The following is a 21,702-nucleotide window of genomic DNA, read 5'->3' as shown; positions in this document are numbered from 1 at the left end:
GTTTTTCTAGAAGTCCTAAACTAAAAGTTAAAAAGGAGTCTTTTAGATCATTCATTCTTCAAAGCAGTTATGCCCAATTTTAAAATACCAAGTTTTCTCAAATGTATTTATTAGAACTCACACGTATAGTTGGCCATCACTGAAACCTATGTGCAGTTTAAATGCCAAGGGAATCAACCTATCCTAAGCCAAATACCATTCTAAAATCTTTCTTCCCATTTTTTCTTTCTTCTTTTGTCTTAGAAGAAAATTACTGACATCCTTGCAAAATCAGAGCCCAAACCAGGCACACCTGAAGACCTCCAGAAGCTGATCAAGGACTATTACAGCAGCAACCGTTCAGTGATTGAATTAGAAGAACTTAACCTACCAGGTACAGCCAGGCTTCTTTGTTTTTTCCTTTTTTTTTTTTTCCTTACTATTCTGAGGTTATTCAGCAGGACCCATTGTTAATTGCTAGTAATTTTCCTGATGATGAGGAACAAAACAGATTCATCTCTTCTCTTCTATATGTTATGGCTGGGTATGTCAGCCAGACATTAATATATTTTACCCGTGCTAATACTTCTTTTCTCAACCTGATAGTTTTAACTCTTGGATGATTTCTTTATTAAGATGCTAAATGGTATTTGTACAGTGTAGCAGAAAGATTTGTAATTGTATTTTTTATTTAAAAGGCTAATTGTTGGGTATGCATATTTTTCAGTGATTCTTCAAGAAGTAAGAATCCCTAATGAGGATAGAAGTTACATAAAAATAAATATAAGACACATTTAAAAGTACAGATATGAAACATGAATTTATTCATCCTTTATAGACAAGAATGTTGACTTTAATAAGCAGCTGAGTTTTGTTATTCTTATGATGGTTTCTAATTATGGTTTTGTTTTTAGGGTAGTGTTCTGGGTCCCAGCCCAGACTTTTTCAAGCAAATTATGTAAAGATAGGGACAAAATTCTGTATTCTTAGCAAAGCTGACACCTCGCCCCAGGTTCTTCAGCCTACTATTGTTTGAAATCTATGTAGAATATGTAAAATTAAGTTAAAAGATATTGCAAAATTCTTAAAACAACTTATTTTAATTAATTTCAAGATTATAATACATCCTGTAGTTCTTTTGGTCAGAGATTGAAGAGATGTTGCCGTAAAATCAAGCCACAAACACTTTGTGTACCCCTGCCTGAGATGAGTTATTTATAGACCATAAGGGATATCTACTACTGCTTTTGCAACACGTCAAGGGCAGTTTGATTTCCTTTTTCCATTACAATTTTATGTTTTCTAGAGGCTTGAGAAGCTGAAAAACAGCCCGCTCCCTGAATTTTTATAATTCCTCTGTGATAGGATTTTTTACAAAATGTGCGTCAGGTTGGAGACATGAGTGCCCGTCTGTTTCTTTTCCAAAAGGAATATCCTTTAGGGACGTGAAGGAGTGCCTTTCCATATGAGCTTGATCTGGAGTTTTCGACTCACTGAGCCCAGATGGCTCCAACTGCAGTTAGAGGAAGAGAGCTAGGTCCTGACTGCTCTTTTTCAGGAAGCAAGTGTTAAAACAAAGCCTCTTTTCTAGGTTTAACTGAAATTTGGTTTTACTGTGGCTCGGTGGTCAATTTTCCCTTCTAGATTTTTTGTTAGAGTATACTTTCAATTTTGGAAGGACTGGTAAGATAACGGGACCCACTGCTCCTCTATCACCTCATGGAACGTCATAAACTTTAATTCATCGCAACTGTAGAGAGTCACAGGTCAGAAGAAACCTTTAAGGAGTCCTTTATGTTCCATAGTGAGCTTCCATTATATTATTGCTGTGTTAGAGTTCAGTTAGGCAAGAATGTGTGGTCATGGATTGATTTAAGGAGGAGCAAACATTTTGTAAATATGTTACAAAATACTGTCCTAGCCAAAAAGAACAGATTTTTCACTCTCGGTTAAGAAATTAAGCCATTCTGAGACAGTGATCGGCGGCATGACATCACAGGAATGTTTTAGAGAGAAGGCCTGTCACTAACGATGCTGTCAGCACACTGATGAGACCAAGGACCAAGGGGAAGTCTGTGCTGGGTGAGCAGGGGGATGAGCCAAGAGTATTTGGAACAGGCTCAGGAAGGGGCCTAAATGTAAGGTGGCTATAAACACTAAAGTATCGTTGCTATTTAGTTTGCTGAGTGTCTAACTTGGTTTTGATTTGAGGTTGTTTGTGTCTGTAGGGCCAGGAACATGCTTTTCGATTCCTGTTGCGCACTGTCCGTTGTTCATTTCACACAGGGGCACTTACTTAGAGTTGCAAGGCAGGAGTCCCAAGGAGCTACCCTGCTTGCTCCTGAGAGCCGCAGGGTGCTCTAGAGCAGAGCTAAAGCCTTAGCTAGCTGCCGCTAAGTCACCCGGGAACTTACACAGCAAATTCCCAGGCTCATCCCCAGGGACTTCTGACTCACTGCACAAAAGGGAGTCCACCCCAGGAACCTGTGTCTTTCCTAAAGCTCTTCAGGTGAGTCTAATCACATCCAGGCTTGGGAAGTTACAGTTTTAAAGACCATCCAAGGCTCTAGAACAGTATGCGAGGCAACATCTTTGAAGTTTGTTGCTCACAGAATGTGAGTTACAAATGCTGGGTTACAATATAAATTTCATTGAATGTAGTCATAGTTTACTCCCTAGCACTCTGTTGTGTTTATAGACAAACTTCTTCTTGTAGAAAGAATTAGGATGGTTAACAGGATGCTTTTTTATACATCTTAGTTACAGAGTTAAAAATACTACATAGTTGCCAGGCCATGATTGTCATTGGTTGAGAAAACCCCTTGATTTTATTTCCATGTGTTACATTGTCTTTTACTGTGTTGTTGTGTTATGTCCTGTTGTATTTTCATGTATTATTCCCATTCTTTCTTAATACACACTCCAATAGGCATTCATTTCCCTATAGGCATTCATTCTGTGCTAATAGGTTTTTAAATATGTATATATCCTTGTAAATATGTTGTGTTGTTCTATGTGTGTACATTTTACAATTTATCTAAATCATGTGCTAAACCTCTCATTCTGTTTCTTTCCTGACTTAGCACTTTGTTAGGACATGTCTATATGGCTTTATGTACATCTGCTTCAGTGCTTCTAACTGCTGCACAGTGTTGCCGTGATTTCGGCTATCACATATTGCTCACCCATTTTCTCAGATTTGGACACCTGCTTGCTTCCAGTTCCCCACGATCACAAATAATGCTAGGATGAATATACTTATGTATGCCTCTTTATAGACCACGCAGGAATTTCTTTCCATTATTTACACAGGGATGTAATCGTGGGGTCATAGGGTGGTATACATCTTAATTTTACGACTGTCCAGAATAGCCATGCCAGTTTACATCTGCAGTTCCTATGAGTTTCCATCACCCTACATTCTTGACTGCACTTGGTATTATTCATCTTTCTTTCTAGCAGTTGCCAGTCCAGTGTGTGTGTAAAATATAATCACTATATTAATTTGCACATCTACAATGACTAGTGAGTTGGAACATCTCTATATAGTTTGTTAGCTATTTCAGCTTTGCCTTTGTATATTGTCTGTCCATGGATTTGAAAATACAATGCTTCATTAATCCATTGACTGATACAATAAGCTCTTATTTCACTATTCTAAGAAACTATGGACAGTTTATTTGTTGCTGCTGCTGCTATTGTTTTAAATACTAGACAACACTTTAAAATATATAACGAGCTCACTAATTCACTAATGTTTTACAACCTTGTTCAAGAATACGTAATTTACATTTAATCTATTTTGATTATGTGTTTGCAAAATTCTCTACAAAGCATGTTTCTCATATTTCTAGACTCCTGTTTCCTCAAGGCCAATGATTTGACTCATAGTCTTTCATCATACCTAAAAGAAAGTAAGTAAACTATCATTTTTTTAAAAATTTATTCAAGTTGTTATTTTTCCGTTAAAATATAAGGTCTGGGGTGGCCGGATGGCTCAGTTGGTTATAGCGTGGGCTCTGAACGGCAGGGTTGCCAGTTCGATTCCCACATGGGCCAGTGAGCTTTGCCCTCCACAACTAGATTGAAGACAACGAGCTGCCACTGAGCTTCTGGAGGGGTGGCCGGATGGCTCTGTTGGTTAGAGTGCGAGCTCTCAACAACAAGGCTGCCAGTTCAATTCCCACATGGTATGGTGGGCTGCGCCACCTGCAACTAAAGATTGAACATGACAACTGGACTTGGGGCTGAGCTGCGCCCTCCACGGGCGGCAACTTGGAGCTGATGGGCCCTGGAGAAGCATGCTATATTCCCCAATAAAATTTATTAAAAATAAATAAATAAATAATAAGATCTGTCTCTTTAAAACAAAAACTTTTAAAACCACATTTACAATCAAAATTTTTTACCTTAAATGGATTTTTTTTTAAAGTTTATTGGGGTGACAATTGTTAGTAAAGTTACATAGGTTTCAGGTGTACAATTCTGTAATACCTCATCTATATGTCACATTGTATGTTCACCACCCAGAGACAGTTCTCTTTCCATCACTACATATTTGATCCCTTTACCTTAAATAGATTTTAAATGGAAGTTTTATTTTGTTTTGGGTCCATCTTAATCTTTATTTAAGTTTATTCTTGTTTTGCTCTGGCTTTGAGAATCTGTGTTTTGGACTCATGTGTGTTTTACAGCACATTGGAAGTGTTACTCTAGGAATCCAGAGAATAATTAGTGTTCTAATCTCAGTTCCCCACTAATTTGCTGTTTGACCTGGGACAGGTCACTGAGTACTCCTCTGGGACTTAATTTTGTTATCTGAAAGATAAGGAAGTTGGACTGTGTGATCTCTGTTCCAACTATGAGATTCTGAAATTCTGTTCACATCCTCAGAATTCAGACTGTGGCTATTGCATCATCAATCTAATTTGATCTTTTCAATACGTGTTGTGTGTCGCCAATAATAACTAGGGTATTTATACGAGGTAGTCATTTATTTGTAACCAACAGTGAAATATTTTAGATATAGAGATTTGGCAATCTTCTTTCAAACTCTAATCAGTGCTGGTGACACTCTACTTGAGTTCATAAACTTTCCTCAGCCTCAAATTCAGTAAATGTAAGTAATAATTGAATCACCCTCACTAGATTATGAGAACTAAACAAAAGAATGTATGTAAGCTGCCTAGCACAGTGTCAGTATTTAACAAACGTTTGCTATCATTTTAATGTCATTTCCATTTCATATCTTATGCTGTGCCCCTTTAAAATTTAACATTATTGAATCAGAGTTCTTTTCCTCATCAGCATTGCCTTCAAACATCAAACATAAATTAAAATATCGCAAATGCATTATTTCAAGCTTTTTTTTTTTTACTTAGTCTAACTAAAACTAGTTCCATTTAGCTAGTTGGCATATTACATATTTTGTATTGTACATTAATGATATTTCATTTTAATCTAATACATAGAATAACCAGAGAATAGACTCTAAAGAGTGCTCATTATATTTTATTTTACCTAAACCTAACAAAGAAGTAATTGGAGAATACGCAATTTTGGGAGCCCTATTTTGCTATATTTAGAGTAATATTTTTCTTATGGTCTTTTTTTCAGTCTGCCCTAAGTGGGTAAAACTTCGCAAAAACCATACTGAGAAGAAATCGGTCCTGATGCTGATCCTCTGCAGCTCTGCCGTCCGAGCCCTGGAGCTCATTAGGTTGGAGGCTTCACCTATTCTATTTTGTACATGTTTTCTGAGTAACCGACATGTGCCAAGTTGATACATTCTGTATGCTGGAGATGTAACAGTGAACAGAATCCACTCTCATTGAACTTACTTTCCGGTGAGGGAGACAGGCAAGAAACAAATAAATATAGTATATTATAATGTCAGGCAGTGATAAGTTATAGAAGAAGAAATAAAGCATGGCAAAGGGATAGAAGTGGATGGGGGCTACTTTTAAAAGGGTGGTCCCAGAAAACGTCTCTAAGGAGGTGACATTTGAGCAGAGACGTGAACAAAGTAAAGGAGAAAACCAAGCAGGTGTGTAAGGAGAGCATTCCTGGCAGAAGGGAGAGTAAGTACAAAGGGCCCTGAGATGCGATGCAATTGGAGGATTTGGGGCAGAGGAGTCACATGATCTGAATAATCGTTCTAAACGATCACTTTGGCTGCTGTGTGGAGAACATACAGTGAAAGCAGGGAGATCATAGGAACAATAACCGGTTAGAAGGAAAAAATAGAAGAAAAGAACTCATTTAAAATAACAAGACAGAATACCAAGAAATAAACTTACCAAAGCCTATATAAAGAAAATATTATATAAGCGATGCAAAAGATCTTTTATAAACAAAAAGGCATACTATATTCCTGAATAGAGGCAGTGTTTTAAAGATGGCTGTTTTACCTACGCTAATCTGCAAGTTTCACACGTTCCAATGCAAATCCAAAAGAACTGTTTTTAAACTCGATAAACTAGTTCTAAATTTATGAGAAGAAATCGGTCCACAGGGAAATTCTGAAAAAGATACTAATGAGAGGATGTTATACCTATGGTATTAGATTAAAAAAAAAAAAAAAAAAAAACCACGAAATATATTACAAAGTCTCAATAATTAAAACGGTATGGAATTGTCACGTGCATAACAGGCAGATCAGATCAGTGGAACAGAATTAAAAGTTCAGAAATAGTCCCATAGGTACATGAAAATGTACCATATGGCGAAGGTGATAAATCAGTAGGGAAATATGGATTATTTAATAAATAATATTGGAACAACCAGGTAGCCATCTGGAAAAATAAAGTTGGATCCATATCTCACTTCTTATACCAAGATAAATTCCAAATGGACCAAAAATTTAAATGTAAAAGTTGTATTTTAGAGATAATTTGTCAGTGCTTTACTAAGTGCTTTCATGTACTTTATCACTTACTGTAGTTTTTATAGATAGAATAAACAAAAAGGCTTCCACTGGAAGTGGGGTAACATTTAGCTTCCAGAGAAGAACCATCAGAGTAAAAGGGGATTTACTGGGACTCGCCGTCTCCCAGGACCAGGCTCTGCGCCAAGCTTTGACAAAAGACAAAGTAAAGAAAAAGTCCTAAAGAAGGAGGGACTTGATCAAATAGACGAAGGTGCAGACGCTCAGTAGTTATGTAGCGTCTATTTCTCCAGATGCAGTAATCTGAGGATGAATTAAGAAAAGCAGTCGTTAAGCTTTGTTAATACTCCTTCAAACTCTCCTTTCCCCACTAGGCACAGACATTAAATTGTCCCACTCGCTCTCTCAGTAAAACAAAAGTGTCTCTTTCAACTATTTCCGCTCTAAACATAATTGATCTTCAAGATTCCAACTGCTTCTGGGCAGCTGTATTTGCTGGTTCCGAAATCATGGGAGTTCACAGTGACTTTTCAGCATTTTAAAACTACCACCACAGAACTCGTTTCAGATTCAAACACTGACGGCGAAGCGGTGGCCTCTTAAAAACAAGTTGTCAGATTGATTTGAGCGTTTGCTCTACGTAAATGCCTTTCTGAGGGGCATGAAAGCACTATGTTGTCACACTTCATTTACAAATTCTCGGTGTTTTTCTGTGTCCCTGGTAACTGTGATCCATTTCAAGGTTAGGTGATTTGCAAAAGGTGATTTTTGAGTGGGCACAACGAGCCCTATTCATAGACTAATGTTGAATAATTCTAACGTTTCTAAGAATAGTTGCTCTCTTGAGAACCCTGAGTTATGTTAAATATGTCCCCTAAATTGTCTTCCAAGCTAACCTTGTCCTGGAGAAAGCTTATGTGTAAGTAAAAACTCAAGTGCAACATAACTTGTATAACGTGATTCCCTATTTGCAACCTCATAGATTCCTACTGGTCAATAATATTTCCCCAAACATAGCAATGATATATGTATAAGGCAAAGTCGTATTCCAAACAGTATTTCCGTGTTAGTTCTTGCCCCAAACATCAACTACAAGATTGTTTGTTTTATACCCATTTACCTCTGAAGCATTTCCACATATAAATTTTACAGAAAAGCTCACTCTACAAAGTAGGTAAAAGTGGGGGGCTGCTCTGATGAAGGACAGAAGCGCTCTTGCTACCCCCTGTCAGCTAACCCCCAACTCCCCACACAGCAGCCACAGATAACCTTTTGTAGACGCCCCTGGGCTCCACGGAGCGCAGGCTGGCACCACTGCTCTACGGTATTTCTCACAACCAAATTCTGTATGAGAGCTATACTGCAGAGTTTGAAGATAAATGTTCTCCGGGGACCTGAAATACAGAAATTCTGTATAACACGTGAAGGGCAGGTCCGCCTTTCAATAATCAAGGAAACCTAAGCTAACCTTGTATAACAGAATTAGAAGCCTGAATAAAAGTCCAGTCCGCTTTTATTTCAGAGGTGGGCTAACCTGAAAATCTCAGAATGTTTTACGTGTGTGCATATATACACATACATATGCGTATATGTACACACCCAAATGCACATATTCTTTTGAATAAAGCAAAACATAATGCTTATGTAGGCAATGTGGCCCAGAATGAGTGAGTTTTCTTATGCATTAATCTATTCCTATTCATTAGGTCGATGACAGCATTCAAAGGAGACAGCAAAGTTATGAAATTATTTGCGAAACACATAAAGGTAAGCAGAGGGCCCGTGGTTTCTGATGGGGGCTGTGAATGATCCTGAAAGGCCACTCCCAGACCTCAGCTTTTTCCCTTCAACCTCTTCTTCTTATCTCCTTAGCAGGTGTTTCCTTGGGTGCCTCCTTCCTTATCTGACACGTTTAACAACCATTCTGGTTTTCTCTGTTCCCTGCCTCTCTGCATGCCCGCCTCTCCCCACAGCAGTCCCTGCTCTTCCGAGCTCCAGGGTTCCCGCACAGAAGCTGAGGTTTGACCCCTGGACTCTGAAGATGTACCAGCTTTCTTCTCTATCTTCATATTAACCTTCTTTGCCCTAGAAATTGACCCAAAACAAGGGTAGCCCCATTTGCTTTTTAGCTTTCTGAACTTTTAGATAAAATGCTCTAAATTGGTGTATGACTATACTTGGTAGTAACTCTTTGAAAAGAGTTCCCGGACCCAATTTCCAACATGGGGAGCGGGTGCTTACCCACACATCCAAGCCATGTGCCAGATACCAGCTTGATGCCCTACAGTTTAACTCAATTCTGACATTATCTACCCGGAGATAGCATCAGATTCCACAGGTAGAAGCTTCAGTCCTACAAGACTACACACATATCCCCTCCCTCAACTTCAGACACCAGTCGCATGACCAGGCTGTTTGTTACCTGTACTTACGACCAACTGGCTATAAATCACAGGTTCCCATGACCCCCTGCTTGGGTTCAATTAATTTGCTAGAGCAGCTCATAGAACTCAGAGAAACATTTTACTTACTAGATCGCCAGTTCATTATAAAAGGATATAACTCAGGAACAGCCAGGTAGAAGAGATGCATAGGGAAGATATGGGGGAAGGGTGTGGAGCTTCCATGCCCTCTCCAGGCTCACCACTCTCCCGAATCTCCACATGTTCACCAACCCGGAAGTTCTTCAAACCCCTTCCTCTCGGGTTTTTATGGAGGCTTCATTGCATTAGCATGATTGATTAAATCATTGGCCATTGGCAACTGATTCAACCTCCAGCCTCTCTCCCCTCCCTGGAGGTTGGGAGTAGGACTGAAAGTTCCAACCCTCCAATCACAAGATTGGTTCTCCGGGCAACCAGTCCCCATCCTGAGGTACTTCCAAAGGTCGTCTCATTCACATCACAAAAGATACCTTTCTCACCTTGAATACTTAGGAAATTCCAAGAGCTTGGGGAGCTGTGAGTCAGGGCCTGTAGGAAAAGACCACCACATATGTATGAGAAATACATTTTGGTTGTCTGAATAGCCAAACATACATTTTTTTAATAAATCTCAATGTCACACTTTTCTTTATTCTCTTCTGTCTTGGAATAGGTCCAGGAGCAGGTAAAGTTGCTGGAGAAGCGTGCCGTGCACCTGGGTGTAGGAACTCCAGGGAGGATTAAAGAACTTGTGAAACAAGGTATGAAAAGGTGCAGTGACACTTCTGCTCAGAGCTGGGAGTTTGCCTTATTCCCATGAGTTTGGGAAACCACATGTGTGATGCAGTGAAACCAGACCTCTGCATTACTTCAAGAGTTGGAAACTCAACCTTTAGTCTCTAAAGTCAACCAGCAGGTATCATGAAATAGGAAATGATAAGGACTGTGGCAAAATGCAATACGGTGCCCACCTAAACACATTCACATTTCAATTGCTTTACATAGGTTAGTAGATCCACAATTAATTCCATCAGTTTACACCCTCTGGAATTTGCAGAGCTAGATGTGTTGAGTATTTCCCTCTCCCTTAATTGAGTCTTGGTTCCTCACTTGAGGGCTAGTATATAAAACATGTTGAAACAAAAAAGCAGTTGCTGTGGATGAAATACTAGTATTCTAGAATATTTCTCCAAATACATTTCTCTTTTAATGCTTTACCCAGAAAGCATTCCAGACAACATCCACTGGTGGATTTGTTGACTTTCTCAAAAGCAGTAAGTAGCCTAAAAACTTGCCAACCTGCTCATGATCTTATTACCTCTTCTACCTGCCAGATTAAAGATTTCTTGTCAATACTCATTTCCAAATTATTTCTTTAATATAATAATAGAGCACTACTTTATAACTCTCTGGATCACTTCCTGGATTTTTTTATATATCTAAAAGTAATGTGTTCATCAGTATAGATATGGTCATTTGCCAGGAAGCGAACAAAAAATAAAAATACTAGTGTTTTTTCTCCAGATGAAAGCCATCCAGGGTTAAACAAACCCACTATATACAGAGTTCTGTGCCATTACAAGCAACAAAGTTGGAGTACCCGGATGAAGACGGGAAACAAATATTTTTTGAGTTCCTATTTGTGCTTAGTACTATGCTAAACATGCTACACATCTCATTTAGGACTCACATCATCCTCGCAGGATGGCATTCTTATTTCTTATGAAAGAAAACTGAAGCTCCCAAGGGTTAAGTGGCCCCACCAGGGTCTCTCAGTCTAGGCTTTCCTGGTTCCTGAGCCTTTCCCAGTCAGAGAGCTCCTGAACTAGTGGAAGAGATAAATGCATATGGAATGAGATTGACAACATGAGGGAGTAACTGCCAGGGGCCACGCGAGCACTTCCAAGTCCTAGAGGAGTTGAAATGAGGGAGACATTGATGTAGCTGAATCTGCAGGGAAGGCTTTACAGAGGAGACTCTTTAACTGATCTTTGGAGGGTGGGAGGATTAAAATAGGAACTATGAAGTACGGAGATGTGAGAAAAGCAGTCATAATGGGAGAACAGCTGAATCAGAAGAGGGTTGGCAGACACGGGTGGCATATCTGCAGGAGGTGATTAGGCAATACCATGTTGAGGTTAAGAGCCCCTGTTGTAGACTCAGATCTCACGTGTGGATTCAAACCCCACATCCAGCAATTCACCATACCAGCTCTGTGACCTTGGCAATTTACTTAATCTTTCTAAACCTTTTCTTTATCTGAATGACAGAGATAGTAATAGTACCTTTCGCAAAGGACTCTTAAGAAAATTAAATGCCAGTAAAGAGCTCAGCACAGTAAGTGTTATACCTTAAGAACTCAACAAATACTAGTTATTATTGTTACTGGAGAGACCACCTTTCTTCGCTGGAGACTTCATGTGCTGTAGTAGCTAGTGATTCAATTGGAAAGAAAGATTGTGGAGGGAGGACCTTAGACAGTAAACTGAGGAGTTTGGATTTTTGTCTTGTGGACATAGGAAGGCAATGAAAGTGAAGGAACAGGTGAGAGGTGCTTGTAGTCTATTTGTGAGACACAAAGTCGGGAGAGATTGGCTGGGCAACAGGAGAAGCCGAGGATAGACTCTGTCTCTCCCACAACGCTTAGCCAAAGACTCACCCCTCTCTTTCCTGGAATACAGATTTTTATGGGTGTGTATCACCAGGCCCCCCATACAATAGGGCCATTCTTCTCCGTATTTAAAAGAAAGGAGAGAAGAAAAATGAAGCTGTACATATTGTTGAAATTAGATTTCTACAGAGTTGTGAGAACTCAGTATGAAAGCATATTTCATTTAAGTAGGAAAATCATTTAAGGAGCTGTTGATTTTTTGTAATACTAAGGAAAATAACTTTATTTCTGATTGGATGAAAGGTTTAATATTCATTAACCACAGGTGTTAGGCTACATACAAAATGTTCAGAAAGAACAATTCTAGCACACTGGATAGAAACTGAAAATCTAACAAAGTGAGACAAATGACATAACTCATTTTATGTATATATATGATATACATAATTCATTTTATTATACATAACTCATTATTATATGTTAAGGAGAGTTTCCAGACATTGATATATCTCCTCGGGCAAGGGAAACAAAAGAAAAAAATAAACAAATGGGACTACATCAAACTAAAAATTTGTTGGGGCGGCCGGATGGCTCAGTTGGTTAGAGCGCAAGCTCTCAACAACAAGGCTGCCAGTTCAATTCCCGCATGGGATGGTGGGCTGCACCCCCTGCACGTCCAAGACTGTACTTAGAGCTGAGCTGTGTCCTCCACAACTAGATTGAACGACACCTACTTGGAGCTGATGGGCCCTGGAGAAACACACTGTTCCCCAATATTCCCCAATACAATTTTTAAAAATTGTTTATTTTTTTCTATTGTTTCCCTTGCCCCAGGAGATAATATCAAAAAAATATATGTGTATTACAATCAGTGTCAGAGAGTTTACTGCCTATGTTTTCTTCTAGGAGTTTTATGATTTTGAGTTTTACATTAAAGTCTTTAATCTATTTTGAGTTTATTCTTGTATATGGTGTAAGAAACTGCTCAGTTTCACTCTTTTTTTGCATGTAGCTGTCCAATTTTCCCAATACCATTTATTGAATAGACTATCTTTACCCCATTATATATTCTTGCCTCCTTTGTCAGATTAATTGACCATATAGGTGTGGGTTTATTTCTGGGCTCTCTTTTCTGTTCCATTGATATATGTGTCTGTCTTTATGCTGGTGCCATGCTGTTTTGATTACTATAGTCTTGTAGTATACTTTGATATCAGGTAGCATGATACCTCCACCTTTGTTCTTCTTTGTCAGGTTTGCTGTGGCTGTTCAGGATCTTTGGTGATTCCATATAAATTCGAGGATTATTTGTTCTAGTTCTGTGAAAAATGCCATTGGTATTTTGATAGGGATTGCACCGAACCTGTAGATTGCTTTGGGTAGTATGGGTAGTACGAACATTTTAACAATGTTAATTATCCCTATCCATGAGCATGGTATATGCTACCATTTATATATTTGTATATTCAATTTCATCAGTGTCTTATAATTTTCTGAGTACAGGTCCTTTACCTCTTTGGTTCACTTTATTTCTAGGTGTGTTTTGGTACAATTATAAATGAGATTGATTTTTTAATGTCTCTTTCTGATATTTCATTATTAGTGCATTAAAATGCGACTGATTTCTGAATATTAATTTTGTATCCTGTTATTTTACTGAATTCATTTATTGGTTCTAATACTTTTTAGGTAGAATCTTTAGGTGTTAATTCCTCTTTGAATGTTTGGTAAAATTCACCTGTGAAACCATCTGGTCCAGAACTTTTGTTTGTTGGAGTATTTTTGATTACTGATTCACTTTTGTTAGTAGTTATCAGTCAATTCAGATTTTGTGTTTCTTCTTAATTCAGTCTTGGAACACTGTTTTTCTAGAAATTTCTCCATTTCTTTCTGATTGTCCAATTGTTGGCATATAATTTTATGTTTGTAGTATTTTCTTATAATCCTTTGTGTTTCTGTAATGTCAGTTGTCACTTCTTCTCTTTCATTCCTGGTTTTATTTATTTGGGTCCTCTTTTTTTCTCTCGATGAATCTGGTTAAAGGTTCATCAGTTTTGTTTATCTTTTTAAAGAACCACTTCTTGATTTCATTGATCTTTTGCATTGTTTTCTAGACTCTGTTTGGTTTATTTCTGCTCTGATCTATATTATTTCCTTTCTTCTACTCACTTTAGGCTTTGTTCTTTTTCTGTTTCCTTCAGGTGTAACATTAGACTCTTTATTTGAGATTTTTCTTATTTTTTGAGATAAGCCTGTATTGCTATGAATTTCCCTCTTAGAACTGCTTTGGCTGTGTCCCATAGATTTGGGGTTGTTGTGTTTTCATTATCATTTGTTTCCAGGCATCTTTTGATTTCTTCTTTGATCTCATTGTAAACCCATTCATTGTTTAGTGGCATGTTATTTAGCCTCCATGTGTTTGTGTGGTTTTCAGTTTTATTCTTGTAATTGATTTTTAGTTTCATACCATTGTGGTCAGAGAAGATGCTTGATATGATTTCAGTCTTCTTAAATTTGTTGAGACTTGCTTTGTGGCCTAATGTGTGGTCTATCTTGGAAAATGTTCCATGTGCACTTGAAAAAAAAAAAAGTATATTCTGCTGCTTTGGTATGGAATGCTCTAAAAATATCAATTATATTCATTTGGTCTAATGGGTCATTTAAGGACACTGTTTCATTGTTGATTTTTCTCTCTGGAAGATTTGTCCACTGTTGTCAAGGGGGTGTCCCCTATGAGACTGTATTACTGTCAATCTCTCCCTTTTTGTTGGTCAATCTTGCATTATATATTTATGTGCTCCTATGTTGGGTACATAAATGTATACAAGGGTTATATTTTCTTGTTAGATTGATCCCTTTATCATTATGAAATTTCCTTCTTTGTCTCTTGTTATAGCCTTCATTTTAAAGTCTATTTGTCTGATATAAGTATTGCTACTTCAGCTTCTTTTTGTTTTCATTTGCATGAAATCTTTTCCGTCCTTTTACTTTCAGTCTGTATGTGTCTTTCAAGCTGGAGTAGATTTCTTGTAGACAGTATATGTATGGATCTTGTTTTTCTTATCCATTCTATGTCTTTTGATTGGATATTTAATCCATTTACATTTAACAATTATTGATAGTTATTGCGATTTTGTTATTCATATTTTTTACCTCTTTCTTTTTCTTCTTCTTAAAAGAAGTCCCTTTAACATTTTTTATAAAATTGGTTTCGTGGTGATGAACTCCTTTAGCTTTTTCTTGTCTGGGAAGCTCTTTATCTCTTCTTTGATTCTAAATGAGAGCCTTGCTAGGTATAGTAATCTTGGTTGTAGTTCTTTGCTTTTCATCACTGAATATTTTATGACAATCCCTTCTGGCCTGCAAAGTTTCTGTTGAGAAATCAGTTGACGGTCTTGTACTTAACTAAATGCTTTTCTCTTCCTACTTTTAAAAGGAGTCTTTCTTTGTCTTTAACCTTTGGCATTTTAATTATGATGTCTCTTGGTGTAGTCCTTTTTGGGTTCATCTTGTTTGGGACTCTCTGCACTTCCTGGACTTGTATTTCTATTTCCTTTGCCAGATTAGAGAAGCTTTCAGTCATTATTTCTTTAAATAAGTTCTCAATCCCTTGTTCTCTCTCTTCTCTTTTTGGTACCCATATGATGCAAATGTTGTTACACTTGATGTTGTTCCAGAGGTCTCTTAAACTATCCTCATCTTTTTTATTCTTTTTTCTATTTGCTATTCCAATTGGGTGTTTTCTGCTACCTGTCTTCAAAATTGCTTATCCGAGTCTCTGCTCTTTATCTTATCTGTTGTTGATTTTATCTAATGCACTCTTTATTTCAGTTATTGTATTATTCATTTCTGACTTTTTTTTTTTTATGGTTTCTATCTTTTTGTATAAGCTCTCACTGAGTTCCTCTATTCTTCCCCTAAATTCATTGAGTATCCTTATAATCAGTGTTTTGAACTCTGTATCTGGTAGATTGCTTGCCTCCATTTCATTTGGTCTTTTTCTAGAGTTTTGTCCTGTTCTTTCATTTGGGACATGTTTCTTTGTCTCCTCATTTTGGATGTCTCCCTGTGTTTGCTTCTATGTATTATGTAGATCTACTATGTCCCCCAGTCTTGGGAGGGTAGTCATATGTAGTAAATGTCCTGTGAGACCCAGTGGCACAGTCTCTCTGGTCACCTGAGCTGGATGCTCCAGGGGTATCCCTTGTGTAGGTTGTGTGTGCCCTCATGTTGTAGTTGACCCTCGATTGCTGTTGGCACATCAGTGGGTGGGATTGATCTTCAGGCTGACTGGCTGTGAAGACTGGCTATGACTACAGCAGATGAGCTGTTGTGTGAGGGCTGACCCCCACAGAATGGGGCTCTCTGTAGTGAGGCTCTGGTGCCTGCTGAGTCCACCTTTTGGGTGTGTCATTTGTCCAACTAATTGGGTGGTGCTGTAGTGTGGTCAGAAGCCAGCTACCAGGTACGTTGGTTCTGGGGCTCTTAAGAAAGGTTCTAGTATAGTCTTAGGTCAGCCACTGCCTGTGCCTGGCCCAGGGCCACCTGGTAAGAGCCACAAAATAATCTGCAGTTGGTAGCTGCCTGTGATGGGCTTGGAGGCACCTGGGAGAGGCCATGCTGCAAACTGAGGCCAGCTGCCACTAGTACCAGGCTAGGGGCTGCTTAGCAAGAGGTACAGGGCACTCTGAGGCCAGCCACTGCTTGTTTGGGATTTGTGGGCCTTTCAGAGATTTGAGGGAAGTCCACAGCTCAGGCTGAGACTGGCCACTTGTGAGAAACAGCCTCTGAAAAGGTTCGTGCCTTTGAGCCAATTGGGTGAGGTCGGTCCTCAGGGAATCACCTGGGTGGGACAAGCAGCATTAGCCAGCTTGATGGAGACTCAGATTTGGTGCCAGCCTGAGCCTGCAGGCTGGGTGTGGGGAGGGCTCAACAAAGGAACAGTGGCTCCTGCCAGCACTTCTGTCCTGGATAGAGCTGCCCCTCCAGCCCTCTTCCAGAAGCCATACAATTCAGTTCCTCCCCATATGTCCCTGGCACTTTTCAAGCTGCTACCTTAGCACTGGAGCTCAGAGCAAGTGAGTCCATCAGTGAGTAAGTCTATGGGTGGGCCCTTTAAGAGGAATGCCTGGGACTCCAGCAGCCCTCCGTCTCACCCAGACAGAATCCCCACTGATTTTCACAGCCATGTGTGGGGACTCCTCTTCCTAGCACTGGTAGTGTGGTTTGAGGAGCCCAGTGTGCATCTGGGACCCCTCATTCTTTGGGGGGGACCTCCACAGTCAGATATCTTTCCTGATTCTTAACTATTACAAGTGGGTATGGGCCCAGCTGTTCCGCATCTCCATCCCTCCTACAAGTCGATGTGACTTCTTTCTCTCCCTAGTTATAGGAGTTCTGTTCAACTAGACTTCAGGTGGTTCTCAAGAGTTGTTCTATAATTTAGTTGTAATTTTGATGTGGTTGTGGGAGGAGGCGAACACAGCATTTGCCTACTCCACTATCTTGACTAGAAGTTCCTCACTTTGTATATATTTTTATAAATGGAGCTCATGTTGTAGATCATAACTTTATGATCTACCTTTTCCACTTAATATATCTCATGAGGACTTTCCTTGTCATTAAATAGTTTTAATTTTTCATTTTTAATGGCTTTGTAATATTCTATTGTAAAGTTATGTTGTTTTGTTCCAGTTTTAATGAGATATAATTGACATATAATATTGTATTATTAGTCCAAGATATACAACATAATGATTGTGTGTGTGTGTGTGTGTGTGTGTGTGTGTGTAGCAAAATGATTACCACAATAAGTTTAGTTAAATCAGCTACCTCACATAGTTACAGTTTTTTCTTCTCATGAGAACATTTAACATCTTCTCTCTTAGCAACTTTTAAATATACAATGCTGTATTGTTAACTATAGTCACCAGGCTATACATTATATCCTCAGAACTTAATTATTTTATAACTGGAAATTTTTACCTTTTGACCGTTTTCACCCATTTCCACCATTCCCACCTCTGGCAACCACCAATCTGTTCTCTGTATCTATGAATTCAGTTTTTTTAGGTTCTACATATAAGTAAGATCATACAATATTTGTCTTTCTGTCTGATTTATTTCACTTAATTATAATTCTCTCAGGGTCTATCCATGTTGTTGGAAATGGCAGGATTTCCTTCTTTTTTAATAGCGGAATAATATTCTATTATGTATGTATATCACATTTTTAAAAACCATTCATTCATTCATTCATGGACAGTTAGATTGTTCCCATGTCTTGGCTATTATAAATAATTCTGCAGTGAACATGGGGGTACAGATATATAGTAATTTCATTTCTTTTGGATATATACCCAGAAATGGAATTGTCAGATCATATGGTAGTCCTGTTTTTAATGTATTGAGGAAACTCCATACTGTTTTCCATAATGACTGCACCAAGGGTTCCCTAACAGTGCACAAGGGTTCCCTTTTCAGCACATTCTTGCCAATCCTTGTTATCTCTTATCTCTTGTCTTTTTGATAACAGCCATTCTAACAGGTGTGAGGTGATATTTTATTGTGGTTTTGATTTGTATTTCCTTGATAATTAGTGGTGTTGAGCATCTTCTCATGTACCTTTGGCCATTTGAATACACATGGAAAAATGTGTATTCAGTTCCTCTGCCCATTTTTAAATTAGATTTTTTTTTTTTTTTTTTGCTATGGCGTTGTATGAGTTCTTTATATACTTTATAAATTAACTCTAAGTTATATTGTTTCTTAACAATTCTATTATGGTAGGATATTTGTGTTGATTTTTGCTATTATAAATAATACTGCAGTGATCATCTTTGCAAGAAACTATGTTTAAATTTCTGATGTTTTTATTGAAACGTCATAGAAGAAAAACTGTTTTATCAAATAGTAAGCATTTAAAACTCGTATTATATAATGCCCAGTTGCTTTCCAGAGAAGCTATGTCTGTTTGCTCTGCTTGTAAGTTATTTTTAAATAACTTACCACCTGTAAGTTATTTTTAAGGGAAGACTATCAACCCATTGTCTTTATCATTTTTAATTTTTCAGAAAGAGTTTTAAATAATAGGCATCATAATTATAAGAAGCATGAAAAAGTCTTTTGGGCAGAGAGGAAAATATTAAAATAATTGCTGAGAAAAGTTGAAGGGAAGTGCTGCAGTTATATAAAGGAAGGCTTCAGTTATGTTTGCAAATGAAACATGTAACAGCCTGGAGCAGTGGGAAGAACATGGGGAGTGAGAAGAACTAACTGTGCCCAGCCCTGAGACCTCTGAGAAGCAGACAGTCCCCGAGGTCCCCTCGAGCCCCACATTCCATTATTGTCTCTAGATAGACAGGAAAACGGTGGGAATGGAGTCCTTAAGTGGTTTCCCAGTCTCAAAGGATAGCAGACTTTGAATAGAACCTATTCATCTTCATTCCCTTTTCTGCCTCAAACTAATCTCCCAACCCTATCCTCATCCTTCTTCCCACTCACCTCCTCAGTCATGCAGACTCCGCTGGACTCAACCCCTCTGAAGGGCCACTACCCCATACCACAGGGAGCTTATCAAATCCCTGTCAGGAATGAAACTGCACTCTCTGGGGCTTCATGAAATGGAGGCTTGGTATTGATTCTTTGCCAGCACTTGAGCATTTGACAAGCTGAGCACGAGCAGCGTCTCTGCTTCCCTCGGAATCAGTGATAGATTATGAGGAGAGCAAGTCTCAGAGCTGCGTTTGTTTTCCATCAGGCAAGGGCAGCATTTAATATGCAGATATTAGTTACCAGGGAAGAAGACAGCAAATGAGGCAAAACGCAACCAGGAGAATAAAAAGGTATTTTAATAAGCTATGTCATGAGATCTTCCCTGCAGCAACTCTCTCCCTGTATCTTTCAGGTGGCCTTAATTTGAACCCCTTAAAGTTTCTGGTTTTTGACTGGAACTGGAGAGATCAGAAGTTGAAGAGAATGATGGACATTCCCGAGGTACCATGTAACCAGCAATTGCCTTTAATCTTTTCTTTTTTTTTTCCAAATTGCATTCAAGTTCAAACACAGTCATAAAGTCTTTGACATGGGGAGCCAGCACATTCTGGCCTTTGAAAGTTACTCTGAAGTAACGACAATTACAGAGTCCATCTCACCCCTTACATATATCTCTATCCTTTCCATGTGTTTTATATGAATCAGCTTTGTTTCTTCACTAAGTGACCGATGGCCTCTGCCCCACTGGGGACCATAGCTGTACCGTACCTTTGAGAAACAGGAAGGTCTGACGGAGTCGGCACATCTCCGTGTGCCTTGCTGTAGACACATGATCACCTTTGCTTTTCATCCTTGTAAATACACTTGGAGATACAAATCTGCCTCGTTGCCCACATGTCCACATCCCCCAAATCCCACTTACTTAAGTTAGAGGGCTGTTTTGGTTTGGGGGGATGGGGACATTTTTTGATGTCTCAGTGGGTTAAGACTGACTGAATACCTTTGTGGGCATAACATTAGCTCGTTATGTATTTATGAAAGTAATCCATTATCACCATAATGTGAAAAATTGATTTGCCACCCACCATGTTATCATGGGGCTAATTTTTCAATCTAGCCAGATGTTTAGAAGTAGCTGTTGGAGAGAAAAGGATTTGTGCAGTAAAAAACATGGCTGCCCGTCACCAGCCAGGAATGAATCATGGCAGTAACTTGTGAAGAGACATAGAATTACTCCTAAAAACATACTGAATGAATTAATTTATCACATAAAACTATATCCCCAGAATGACCAGACCTGATTATAATTGATTGGTGAGTTATATCAGACATTTCAAGCTGAGACAATTTTTTCAGTTACACACACACACAGACTCACACTCTGTCTCCTGAACTGACTGATTTTTAAAAAATTGGTTTAACCAATTTTATGTCTGGCATGTGAAGCCATATTTGATCATTTCAATTGCAATGTTAAACTTGAGTAATCCACCATGAGTTTTCTAATTCTAATAATAAGGAGAAATAGTAACAACAACAAAAACTTGTCACCTATCGTTTTTATTATGTTGATGTTATTACTAGCAGTTATCCTATATCAAAATATTATGTATAATCGGGGCACACTTTGAATGTCTTTCGTGGGATTCTTTTGTGTGAGATTTTTTTTTGAATGGCTACAAACAAAACGGCACTTTAACAAAACTGATGTTTTATATACTACCTCTTCCTTTACTTATGTAACTTTCAACTCTGGATAAAATGTGGGTTAGGACTTTTGTCATCCCTGATTCTGTTCATAACAGCTGCTTAAATACCATTACCAGGGAGTCCAGATGGTTGAATTTATTCACAAAGACCATCTTTTCTTGATCTTAACCTTTTTTTTTTTTTTCCTCATTTAGATAAGAAAGGAGGTTTTTGAACTTCTGGAAATGGGAGTCCTCAGTTTGTGCAAGTCAGAATCTTTGAAGCTGGGCCTTTTCTAAATCTGGGTCCTAATGAGAATTCCAGTTTTCAGAGTGGGATTTGCATCTTGTTTAATGGCTCTGGAGTACACTGCAATCACTCAGTGTTTGATTATGTTAACTGTATCACCAGGTAGATCACTGGGAATGTTTGATGGAAGCTCTTTGACCAAATGAATCTGTCCTTTGCCAACTTTCTGTATAATAAAGTATTACCGGCTTATTTTTCTTTCACCGACTGGCCTCTGATGTGACTGTGTAGGAAAAATGAAAGAGCAGCTAGGCAACCTTAGGCAAACTGCTTCCCTCTCTGAGCCTCGGTTTTGTCATCTGCAGAATGGG

General features: G+C 38.5%; 1 protein-coding gene across 8 annotated transcripts in view; it reads left to right on the top strand.

Moving 5' to 3' along the window:
• The window catches only part of CMSS1 (cms1 ribosomal small subunit homolog), a 334,520-nt gene extending 312,926 nt beyond the window's left edge, over positions 1 to 21,594 (top strand). For 7 of the 8 annotated variants that reach the window (XM_019756500.2, XM_074332954.1, XM_074332971.1 and 4 more), the window contains exons 4-10: positions 244 to 373; positions 3,834 to 3,893; positions 5,596 to 5,698; positions 8,572 to 8,632; positions 9,962 to 10,049; positions 19,806 to 19,894; positions 21,298 to 21,594. In XM_019756500.2, coding sequence (XP_019612059.2) covers positions 244 to 373; positions 3,834 to 3,893; positions 5,596 to 5,698; positions 8,572 to 8,632; positions 9,962 to 10,049; positions 19,806 to 19,894; positions 21,298 to 21,381 — 615 coding nt within the window. In that variant the 3' untranslated portion in view covers positions 21,382 to 21,594. The remainder of the gene's footprint in view (positions 1 to 243; positions 374 to 3,833; positions 3,894 to 5,595; positions 5,699 to 8,571; positions 8,633 to 9,961; positions 10,050 to 19,805; positions 19,895 to 21,297) is intronic. The other variant, XM_074332944.1, reaches the window with a different exon arrangement.
• Positions 21,595 to 21,702: the final 108 nt, after the last annotated feature.

This window comes from Rhinolophus sinicus, linkage group LG01 (genome assembly GCF_036562045.2).
Source record: "Rhinolophus sinicus isolate RSC01 linkage group LG01, ASM3656204v1, whole genome shotgun sequence".
Taxonomy (NCBI): Eukaryota; Metazoa; Chordata; class Mammalia; order Chiroptera; family Rhinolophidae; genus Rhinolophus; species Rhinolophus sinicus.
This window is presented reverse-complemented; position numbering and strand designations above follow the sequence as displayed.